This window comes from Oncorhynchus mykiss, chromosome 16 (genome assembly GCF_057628025.1).
Source record: "Oncorhynchus mykiss isolate SJ-2025 chromosome 16, ASM5762802v1, whole genome shotgun sequence".
In the NCBI taxonomy this organism is placed as follows: domain Eukaryota; kingdom Metazoa; phylum Chordata; class Actinopteri; order Salmoniformes; family Salmonidae; genus Oncorhynchus; species Oncorhynchus mykiss.
In genome coordinates, this window is record NC_143037.1 from 61,144,094 (window position 1) to 61,155,861 (window position 11,768).

Here is an 11,768-nt window from a genome sequence, read left to right on the forward strand (position 1 = left end):
CATCCCAGTGCAACGTCAGCTGCAGTGTTGGGAGGAAAACAGAAAACCATTATTTTGGGGGAAAGTGTCCAGTCACTGGTACTCACTAAACCAAAATTATGAAACCCAATTTAGAGAATCTATAGTTTTGAAAAACAATGTATTGAGGGTTTCAATATCCCACATCACCCTAGTGAAATCAGCCTATCCCTTCCACGTTCATGACTGTGCAGGCCACCTTAAGATATGGATTATTGCATCTTTCCCACTTATTGATCTGACCATGCACTCAGAGAATGAGCTGAAATGCTTAGCCTCCAAGATTCAGTGTAATGTCTTTCTCACTGACCAGCACTGTGTTCAAATAACCTATCTATGATGCAACCTCTGTGTGGAACGGGATGAGTCCGTTTGCATCCATTTATCCCATACACTATTATTCTTACACTTTATAGACCCTTTTACCTTATATCAAAATGATCCAAGGTCATTGGCTATGCTCAATACTGAATACCAAAAATTGCATTTGATTGATTACCTGCATGCCCACGAGAAGATTGGTGTCAGTCAACACTGATACATAATATGCATTTTAGCCTACATGCAGCTCTTTTAATGTGATATTTGGAGGTGGAAAGCTATTAGAATATATCCATAGAGGAGTGATACGTTCTTAGGCTACATGATTGTATTAGGCTATAATTCTAGCAATTATACGTGTAATATATGGCAAATGAAACATCATAACATGAGATCACCTTTGATTTGACAGCAGACAGCAGGAACTAGAAACTTGGGAGGCGGGACATAATTGCTGTCTTATTCAGTGATTTGCCAATCCATGGAGGAGGTGTCCAAGTGCGCTCGTTTGCTATTGGTCCTGGAAAAAGACCATGCCCAAGTGCTGCGTTAGCTTTGACTGGATAGTGTGAATGATCACTAGAAACTCGTGTTCACACCGCATGTGGCGCAACGGAGAGAGGAGGCGTAAACAGCAGAGAATCTCGTAGCTAGGTAAGGTGAGTAATAAAAACATTTTATTAGAGAATATCGGAGTATTTGTAATATGTTCGATCTTAGTTAAAGTGTCAAACTTAGAGGCGCCATAAAATAAATATCCGAAATCATGTGTTTTCATGGCGATAATGGCTCGCTGATGTTAGCTAACGGGTAGCATTAGCCTTTTCTAACGTTATTGGGTCCGTGGCCTAACTGCTACTTCGACTTTTTCGTTATGCGCGGGAAATTAGCCCTATTAAATTATAATTTTTCCGCGTTAAAATATGACCGATTAATGTGTCTAGCAATATACTATTGAAACGAAGTATTTGTGAATGTGCTTGATAACTGCAATTTTTAGAACGTTGAATGGCTGCTGCGCGGCCTAGCAATGCCACATTCAAGAGGTGGTGTTTGCAGCAGTTTCTAGCTGTAGCAAAATGCAATCTCAACGTGACAAGGCCAGAAAGCCTTTTGCACTGGTCATGTTTTTACGGAGGATAACTACATTTTTAATGGATCTGTATAGAAAGTACATCGGTAGATCAAATTGTCAGGGAGTATAAGCCTTATTTTGCAGTTAATCAGGTTTGGGTTTGCTAGGTAGCTAGCATTGCTAACGTTAATCAATTGGCCAGACGTGACATGTGTTTCATTAGCTACCGACGTTGCTAGCTAGTTGGCTAACTATCTACGCTAGCGTTGTAGGATAACGTGTTAGGCCCTTTCATAGTTAATGCCCGCATGTCAGCTTGCTCAAGCAGGGGTAGACATGGCCAAACAACCACGAAATGTAGCTTATTTCAGGTGGCATACGGATCATTATTTTTTACATTTTAAAATAGTAGCCACGAGCTAGCTTGATCCCATCTACTGGGCATAAACTGGTTGAATCAACGTTGTTTCCAAGTCATTTCAGCCTCAATTGTGATGACAATAAATCAACGTTAAACTACGTTTCTGCACAGGCGTGCACAATTGTATTTTTTACCACCCAACGTTTAACCTACATCCAGTGACATACATTATATATGTATTTTCTGTTTTCTTTGCAGATATGGAGATGAGCAGCAGCAGTGAGTGCTTTCGATGTGGCCGTCCTGGGCATTGGATCAAGAACTGTCCTGAAGCTGGAAGTGGGGGGCGTGGCCGCGGCAGGGGCAGAGGAAGAGGAAAGGGTACTTTTCTTGGTTTTTGGGACACCTCACACATTCTACACCATGTGTGAGACTGGCTTGTCAAGCTGAGATCTATGAACGATTATCAGCAGCTGCCTTAAGTTTGCTGAGCACAAAGGCCTTCTCCTATGGGGAATAACCTCACTGTTGGTTGCTTTCGGGGTTTTCACGTAGTCCTATCACTTTGTTGCCACTGGGATATCAAAATGACAACGCATGGTTGTCTTAGTCACAATCTATTACGTGATTCTGTTGGTTTAGTTCACAATTGCATAGTTCAATGTGAACTTAGCTGACATAGCAGCAGAACGATACATGTTCCTCCGAGTTAGTAGTCAGTTTTCTTCACGGATGAGAATATAGTAAACCTCGGTCACCTTTCTTCTTCTAGATCTGTTCTGCTATCGCTGTGGAGAGCAAGGTCACATTGCCAGGGACTGTGAACAGACTGAGGATGGTGAGAATACTTTTCTTTCCTTTATTGAATGCTAAGTACATGCCAATGGTTTTATGTCAACCCAACTCCCAGTTTTCTTAACGTTAAACTTGTCATTCCAATATGGACTTGTTCAGCTTTACAGTGAGCAATAGTTGCAGCCTTCTTGTGACTGTCACTATGTACTAGGTCCTACTGTTATTCAGGATCTGGGGGCACGTGGTATTTTGGAATGTTTATTACATGATAGCAATGCCGTTAATTGCTTTGAAGTAGTTCTGACAAAATGCCATGTTACACTTTTAATTTAAAGAACAAATCTTGTAATAACTTTTTCTTTCTCGTCAGCCTGCTACAACTGCCACAGGAGTGGCCATATTTCCCGGGACTGCAAGGAGCCCAAAAAGGAGAGGGAGCAGTGCTGCTACAGCTGTGGCAAGGCTGGCCACGTGGCCCGTGACTGTGACCATGCCAACGAGCAGAAGTGCTATTCCTGCGGTGGCTTTGGTCACATCCAGAAACTCTGCGATAAAGTCAAATGTTACAGGTGAGTGGCCACTTAGTAAAAATATTTTTTGTAAAAAAATAAAATAATTAATACACATGGTAACGACTCATACTTGCATGTTTCCATGTACAGAGCAAACTTGACTAACAACTGCTGAAAGCACAAACGCACAACGTGTTTCGACAAGTCTTCTCGAGGGTGACATGCAGCCTCTGGTACCCCCTTCTTTTGGGGACATAAATGGGTTTACTGTAGTCTTAAAGGCTTTCCAGTAGTTATGCAGTGTATCAAGATATATGTATGTTTGTGCTGTGTTTATGGTCCTTCCGCTTTTTGTTTGCAGATTAGTTCCCGTCTCCGCCAAAGCCATGTAAATGATACCTCTTATGCTTGGTCAACTGAAATCCTAATGTTTTCTCTCCTCTCTCCAGGTGTGGCGAGATTGGCCATGTTGCTGTGCAGTGCAGCAAAGCCAGTGAGGTGAACTGCTACAAATGCGGCAACACCGGCCACCTGGCGAAAGAGTGCACCATCGAAGCCACCGCATAATCAGTGCCCTTTGTTGCCCCTCCTATTTTTTTCTGATTGATGGTTGGTTGTATTATTTTTCTCTGAATCCTCTTCACTGGCCAAAGGTTGGCTGACAGAGGCTAGTCCCGGGCCAGTGAGCCTCTCAACATGTAATATGAAGAAAGGGGTGGGAAAAAAAATCTTTCTGCATTCAATACAAAAAATGTTTGTTTAGTTTGGTAGCGGTGTTATGTATAATGCTTTGTTAAAGAATCCCCCTTTCCAAGCCACTGGTGAACAGAGATGAATGAATGGGACTAAATATATGGGATAGAGAGGACCTCTGGGCTTGTGGAAAGCGAGTCTCAGTAAGAAGGGAGTAAAAAGAAACCTGAACTTCCATGTATGGTTATTTTTGGTTTGTTTTAGTGGGATAACATGAGTTGGCCAAGAGAGTATGACATGGGAAACAGTTCACACATATGAGCTGTTTGCATCTGGGCCCAACAAGCAGCTAAGTGCCGGGCGATAACAAACTGCATGTTATATCGATAAATGCCATTACATTTTGGAAGAATTTAAAGAATCTTCTGTTCTTTTATAAAAAGAAATCTGTTTACAATTTAAAGGAGTATCAGTAAATAGACCATGGTAGGTGTTTCCCCAAAAAATTATTTTGGGAATGTTTACCTTGGAGGAACAATTAGCAACAAAAACAGTTGTCAGATCATCAGAATTAGCAGTTATTTCGGAATGGAGAATGTTTTCACAGAAATCAAATGTTATTTTTGTACAATATCACTTAGACTACTGTAAAAAAAAATCTAATTTGCTTGTACTCAGTTTTTAAGTCGGAAGGAAAACGCATCTGAAGTCGTAGAACATAGAAATGTAATTTTAAACTATCAATAAAGCAGGAGGAGCACGGGGAGGAAGGTTCTTGTGATTGCATTTATTTCAATGCTTATTTCTTCTAGGTCTTGTATTGCTTTCTTGAATGTAGTTGTGTGTATATATTCTGTATTGGTCAGCAGTTCTGAGTTTGTAGAACAACTTAAACCCTGCCCTAGAACTGTCATGTAACATTTTCTTTCCAAATTGACAAACTCATTGATTGTGGGTGGCCCCACATTGTCAACCGTTATAGTACAGGACTAGGCAGACTTTTCTTCCCAGAGAGAATATAGAACAGGTTGTGGCAAACTCCATAGGGAATCCTCCTGTTATCTCTAACCCATAGCTCAGATTTCCATGTCAAATTACCCTTGGGTGGCACTTGCAGTGTAAATTTAGCCAACCTATATATAAAGACCCACTTGTGCTTCAGCTCTCCGGTTGTCGATTTTGCAGTCAGTTTGGCCCTTATTTGGTCTCAGAAAATGGAAATAAATCAATTGAAAACATGGATTAAGTCAATTAATATGTATTACTTTGAGGAATTTTGTCTACTGCACTGCACCAATCTATACTTCTAAAATGGCCAGTATCCTTGCTGCTGTTTCCCCTGCATTTCTATTGCTCCACCTGATGTTCAAAATGGCAGCTGGGGCCGCAGTCTAGTTCTGCTGCTGTTTACGATTTTCAACAGTGCGTAATAAAATGCCGCGTTCAAAAAAACTCAAATCTCCGACTTCCGTGCGGTCAAGACAACTGACGTCGTGGAGAAAAAACAAGCACCGACTCGAAATAATCGTTTCGAACGATAATCCAACTCGGAATTTGGAAGTTCGGAAACGCGAGCATCTTTCAAGAGCTCCGACCTGAACACGACTGACGTCATGATTTGACCTCGTTTTTTTCCGGTGTTCCCAGTTGTATTGAAAGCACTAAAAGGAAGTCCTCATATGTCGTCATTTCGCCGTGCATAGAAAAAAGTCAGAAGAAAACAAGCTCAGTCCAAGCCGGCTTTTTTATTTGGTGCTTCATTATTTTTCGGTCGCCGGTGAAAGTAGGCGGAGATGAGGGGACTCCTGCCGTTTTACCGAGCTCTGAGCGCCCTGTGTAACCGACAAGTCAGGCGAAGAGCTGGCTTTGCCGGTTCTGAGTGCGGGTTTAGCGGAATCGTGTCTGTTAGCAAGGTACGAATCGAACTGCAAAGCTGTTGCTTCCAAATGAATTCTGCACTGTCAGCTGATACATTGTAGCCAATGTTTCCTTGTAATAGGAATACCAAAGAATGTAGAATTGCACTGGTATTTTTGGGGATGGGCGCTTTGGGTCCCCAAATGTTTTTTCCCAATCAGTTTTCAAAATCCAAACTGGCACATTTTTATGTCTCCGAATGTTATCGCTCAAGTATTTTCTTGAAACAAACAAATTAATAAAGACACCCACAACCTATCGTATTTTTTTTCTGGAGAATTAAACCTACGATTGACAAAATATAGACACATGCACATTTGAATTGTAACATGGGCAGTAAAAAAACATCAGATTTTCCATAATATGCCAAAACATCGTCTCATTTGTTTATGCCAAATCGCGATCTTGAATCGATAGGCCTATAGTAGCCTAGGCTATTTTTTTGCCTATAATGGTGATGCTTTAGCCTCTGATGTTGCATTTTGCTGTGTCATTCACAGGGGGGCTCTTCTGCCTTTAATCACACAGTTGCACTGTTCTTAGCAGTCAATTCTGCATCCCCCACGTTGTTTTGTTTAAATGTGGGTAGGGGCCATTTGAATAGGAAAAGAGATTGCAGTTCCATCACAATCCCATATCATTAGCTCCTTCTGTAATGTTGGCTACAATGAATTGAATACATCAGGGTTTTTTCTCTCTCTAAATAATAGGCCTCAGAGGTGCATATGTATCCATATGGCATATTGGGCCTGTCAGTAAAGTGGCTTTGATAAGAGGAAAGTCCCAATAATCACAGGGCCTATGAATTTCTACCCTCACATCACATATTATGTTTACTTTCTCTTTATGTGAGCTGCCTCCACAATTCACATTTCCTTCCACATCTACCTAGAGGCCAGACTTGTAGCCTGATCCACACCAATAGCGAAACAGATTGTAAACTTACGGGACTTCAGGATGGTCGTATGAGGTTAAGATTGTTGAGCAACACCCTGGAAATAGTTGTGTGTTGTAACATACAGAAACTAAATCATTACTAGTCTAGATTCATATTTAAAACAGAACCACACGCATGGTCCTGCATCCTGTCTTGTGTGTCAACTCAGACCCATGCTTTGGGGATGGGTCTTATATTGTTGAGTGGAATATTTCTAATGATGCATGATGTCAACATTACAGTTTTGTGTCATAATGTAGCGATCTAGAATGTGGCATATGAATCATTCTCTCTTCCTATCCCAGCCACAGCCATGCTTTGGCCTGCTGTTTGACATCGATGGCGTGCTTGTCCGGGGAAAGATACCCATCCCTGCTGCAAAAAAGGCCTTCCAAAAACTGGTCAACTCCCAGGGACAATTTGTGGTACCAGTTGTTTTTGTCACCAACGCAGGGAATTGTATGCGGCAGATGAAAGCAGACCAGCTCTCGCACATCCTGGGAGTGCCTGTAAGTGTCTCACAGCTCTCTTCTGCCACACAATCTGTAATGATTAAGACATACTTTAATTCTAGTCCCTGTGTGGGCAGTTAGCCACTCATGCTGTACATGTTAATGTGGTGCATTGTCTTTTGACTTTAAACGAGTTCTCAGCCATATGATGGCTAAATATTAGGACCAGCAGAGGTAGACAATGACCTGCATTATACACAGCCTTTTGACATGAAATTCAACTGTATGTGTGTCTCGTTGCACAGAAAATCAAACCAATTAGGTCCTCTTGAAGATATTGCTTGCTGTAGGTCTGGCTCAGCCTATCTGACTGGTGTTTTTGTTACCAGATCACCATGGACCAGGTGATGATGTCACACAGTCCACTGAGGATGTTCAAGAAATACCATGACAAGTGTGTTCTGGTGTCAGGACAAGGGCCCGTCCTGGATATTGCCAAAAAGTATCCTTTTGAAATTCAATATGTACTGTCAGACATTATCAAAGCATCTACTTGACTTAGCTTGATAAGAGAATATCGGGGTGGCAGGTAGCCTAGTGGTTAGAGCTTTGGACCAGTAACCGAAAGGTTGCTAGATCAAATCCCCGAGCTGACAAGGTAAAAATCTGTCATTCTGCCCCTGAACAAGGCTGCTAACCTGTTAACACTGTTCCTAGACCGTCATTGTAAATAAGAATTTGTTCTTAACTGACTTGCCTAGGTAAATAAAAAATAAAAATGACCTAGAAATGAATTAACAAGCTGATTATATCAGGTATATCATACCCAAGTGCAGACTGTGTTGAAGTTACAATGTTTATTGCAACAACAGGGGCAGACAAACAAAAGGTCAAGGCAGGTAGAGTGGTCAGGCAGGCGGGCTCAGAGTCAGGGGCAGGCAGAGTGGTCAGGCAGGCGGGCTCAGAGTCAGGACAGGCAAGGGTCAAAACCAGGAGGACGAGAAAAAGAGAGACTGGGGAAAAACAGGAGCTGAGAGAACTCTGGTTGACTTGAACAAACAAGACAAACTGGCACAGGCAGAAAACATAGGTATAAATACCCAGGGGATAAGTGGGGAAGATGGGCGACACCTGGAGGGGGTGGAGATAAGCACAATGACAGGTAAAACATGACAGATTATAATGACCATGCTATACATTGGTGGTGTAATCCTTAAAATTATAAGCTTGGGCTTCCAGAATGTGGTCAGTATCGACATGTTGAGAGAATCCTTTCCTCTGCTGGACATGGTGGACCACAACAGACGGCCCAAACTGCCGGTGAGACTCGAGCCGATGTATACATCAAGAACCATAGACAGGCTATATTTCAGAGGCTTTCCTAAGCACCTTCCATTTCTTATTTTCTTTTCAGTCCAGTCCTATTGCCAACCTTCCCACAGTAGAAGGTGAGGGCTTGTAAATGGATTCTCTTCTTCTGATTGATCTTGTTGTTGAACTGTCACCGTAATCACAATTGTATATCATATCCATCATATTCCACATCTTTTCTCTTCCCGGTCCAGCTGTTATTCTGTTTGGGGAGCCCATCCGATGGGAGACCAACCTCCAGCTGATAATTGATATCCTTCTGACCAATGGGAACCTGAGCGGAGCCCACCAGACCCAAAAGCTTCCCCACCTCCCCCTGCTGGCCTGCAACATGGATCTCATGTGGATGGCTGAGGCCCAGTCTCCACGGTAACCACAGTGAATCAGAGCTGTTATTGAAATGTGGTGAAAAGGCAGGCAGATATGAATAGGAAGAAAGACATTTGTTTTTTTCACCATAGAATCTATTAATGTCCTGGATGCAAAACGGGACTAAGCTCATTGAAGTCTGGCCTTCAAGAAAACGGTTCAATGAGTTTGATTAGTTTAATGGATCATGTTTTCATTACATGTTTGCTTCTTTATATGATCTCAACTCCAGGTTTGGTCATGGGACATTCCTGGTGTGCCTGGAGAACATCTACAAGAAGATAACGGGTAAAGAGGTGAAGTACAAAGCTCTGATGGGGAAGCCCAGTGAACTGACCTACCACTTTGCTGAGTACCTCATCAGAGGCCAGGCTGTGGAGAGAAACTGGACACAGCCCATCACCTCCCTCTATGCTATTGGGTAAGACCCCTGTCATCTCACTGTTGACAGCAAAAATGGTGGCCATTTATTTTACGTGAACAAATATACTACTAGGTAAAACATGGGTAATTGCATAATGATAACATATCATTATAATTACTTGTTTGTTTTTTTGGGATTCAAAGCACAGCTAGATTTCACCTTGAAGCTAAAGTAGTTGTTATAAGTGTGGGCTCTTAATTTAATCACTGTTGTGGCTGAGAATTTTCCTGCACCGCAGGAAATGCAGATGAGCTTTGAGATACATTCACTGAAACCCGCACTACAGTTATATTAACAGTATTGCACTTTTCATATAGCCTAATTATAGCCTAACCACAGATTAAACATTACATTGGTGGAAAAATGTGAATGTTCAAATCTTGTTGTTACAGGATTATATTGATGCGACAATACTGGTCAAATTAAGATTCTGCACCTGGATGTGCTGATGTCCATGATGTGGGATGTCATTTCTGTACTACCTGATTCTTCTCCTTGATTTCCTTTCCTTTGCCTCTCTACTCCCTCAGGGATAACCTGATGACTGACATCTATGGGGCCAACCTCTACAGTTGTTACCTGAAGGAGAGGAACAGGAGGAAGAACTCCAAAGCTGTCGCCAAGATGGCCACTGGCACTGGCTCTAGTGCAGCCCTTCCCCAGGACAATGACCACGTAGAGAACGCCTGGGAGAGCGAGCTGGCACCCCCCTCCGCCACCTCCTGCAAATCCATCCTGGTGTGCACTGGGGTGTACAACCCCCACACGGAGGTGCCCACTTATGCCAACAAGTGCAGCAAGGAGACTGTGTTTCACGGGCATCGCGACTTCCGCTTCGACCCGGCGTTGGTAGAGCCCGGGCACATCGTGCAGGACGTGGCTGACGCCGTGGAGCTCATCTTTGAGCAGGAGAAGTTTGTGCCTCAGTAATGTTTTCAGATTGGTGTCGTCATGGAGACCTCCTTAGTAGAGGTCTCAGGTTTGCCTGTGCCGGCCATAGAATTAGAATTGATTATATTCAAATTCTATGGTTCTGGGTTAAAAAGGAGGGGGTTCCTAAAAATTGATACAGAGCAGACCTGATCAATATCCAGTGTTGTGCAGATTTGTTTTGTATGATACGATGGACCAGATTAGTCTTAACTGGGAAACACCACTTACTGAGTTACATTGGACAGTGTTTACAACTTGGCAGTGCATTGAAGGAACTTAATAGGTCATATTCAAACTCATAACGGTGTAAAGTACTGTAGTGAGATTTAACTGTTATTCATTTTGTTGTATTGTTCTATAGTGGGCTTAAAACGATTTAAGTTCTGCACAATTACCCGCTTTTAAGTAATGGCAATTGTTTTTATTGAAAGCCTTATTTAATAGTATTATGAATAAGTATTTTCTTAGTTGTGATTATGTACAAAGATTATGACAATCTTTCAAATTGTTAATTTGATTTAAGTGGTCTTATGTATCTTAATGACTACAATAAGTTATAAATATTTGTATGAATTCTATGTAATTCATATGTTTTCAATTCCTTCTCAAACTGGCCATATCACTGTCTACCATATGTTTTGTCTGTTACGTCTATGCATGCATTTCAGTAAGGTAGATTGAATGCATTATACTGTACTTAGCCCGGTTTCCCAAAAGCATATTAAGGCAATTTTATCGTTAGAACCATAGATGGTTCTAATATTAATTTAGCCTTAAGATGCTTTTGGGAAACCGGGCCCTGTACTGTAAGAATACCTATTTGATATTTAGGGTGCAATGCCGTCCTTCAACTGTGCTGTCTACATTATTTCTAGCAATGTAAACCATGTAACCTGTATTTGCACAGAACAAAACGATTCATTCTCATTTAATGTTACCATATCTTGCCGAGCTAGTAAACCTGCCCTTTGTTGTAAATGTACCATTTGTCGTATGCGTTTAAACTTTGACCACAGATGCAAAGACTGTATCTAGCCACTTATATTTATATAAAATATAGGAATAGAAGAGAAGCTATTTTATCATAGGTGTATTAACCATGAATTTCAGTTGATACGTTACATATTTTATAAGATATGAAAGTAGCGTAGCCTTAAAAAAAGAAAAAAAGCTGGCTACCTGTTCTTCAGTGCTGATGATATAGCATGGGTTTGTTAACATGAAAACAAACGACTCCATAGAAAATAAAACATGCTTATCTTCTTGTCATATATCCTACCGGTTTTCTTTACTGTCCTCATGCACACATCTTCAGTTTCAGAAATAAATATTCTCACTTATCTAGTGTTAACAATATTTGCAAATTGTACAACACCTAAATGTCTCCCGAATTGCACAGCTGTATAAGGCATTGCATCTCAGTGCTTGAGGCGTCACTACAGACACCCTGGTTCGAATCCAGGCTGTATCACAACCGGCCGTAATTGGAAGTCCCATAGGGCGGCGCACAATTAGCCGAGTGTTGTCCGGGTTTGGCCGGTGTAGGCTGTCCTTGTAAATAAGAATCTGTTCTTAACTGACTTGCCTAGT

The 11,768-nt window shown here is 41.7% G+C and overlaps 2 protein-coding genes across 3 annotated transcripts; both read left to right on the plus strand.

Annotated features, from left to right (window-relative positions):
• Positions 1–930: 930 nt before the first annotated feature.
• LOC110492416 (CCHC-type zinc finger nucleic acid binding protein) lies at positions 931–4,541 on the plus strand. Of its 2 annotated transcripts, none has more exons than XM_021566715.3 (5): positions 931–998; positions 2,034–2,156; positions 2,548–2,613; positions 2,941–3,139; positions 3,532–4,541. In XM_021566715.3, exons 2-5 carry the CDS (start codon positions 2,036–2,038, stop codon positions 3,647–3,649), a joined length of 504 nt encoding a protein of 167 aa, XP_021422390.1. In that variant the 5' UTR covers positions 931–998; positions 2,034–2,035; the 3' UTR covers positions 3,650–4,541. The 2 variants fall into 2 exon arrangements, with proteins under 2 accessions (XP_021422390.1, XP_021422391.1); XM_021566716.3 differs by having other exon boundaries at positions 931–993.
• Positions 4,542–5,134: 593 nt separating this feature from the next.
• LOC110492415 (haloacid dehalogenase-like hydrolase domain-containing 5) lies at positions 5,135–11,451 on the plus strand. Its single transcript, XM_021566714.3, has 8 exons — positions 5,135–5,688; positions 6,935–7,138; positions 7,471–7,583; positions 8,308–8,401; positions 8,496–8,529; positions 8,647–8,821; positions 9,054–9,242; positions 9,776–11,451. The coding sequence occupies exons 1-8, from the start codon at positions 5,569–5,571 to the stop codon at positions 10,173–10,175; spliced, it is 1,329 nt and encodes a 442-aa protein (XP_021422389.2). The 5' UTR covers positions 5,135–5,568; the 3' UTR covers positions 10,176–11,451.
• Positions 11,452–11,768: the final 317 nt, after the last annotated feature.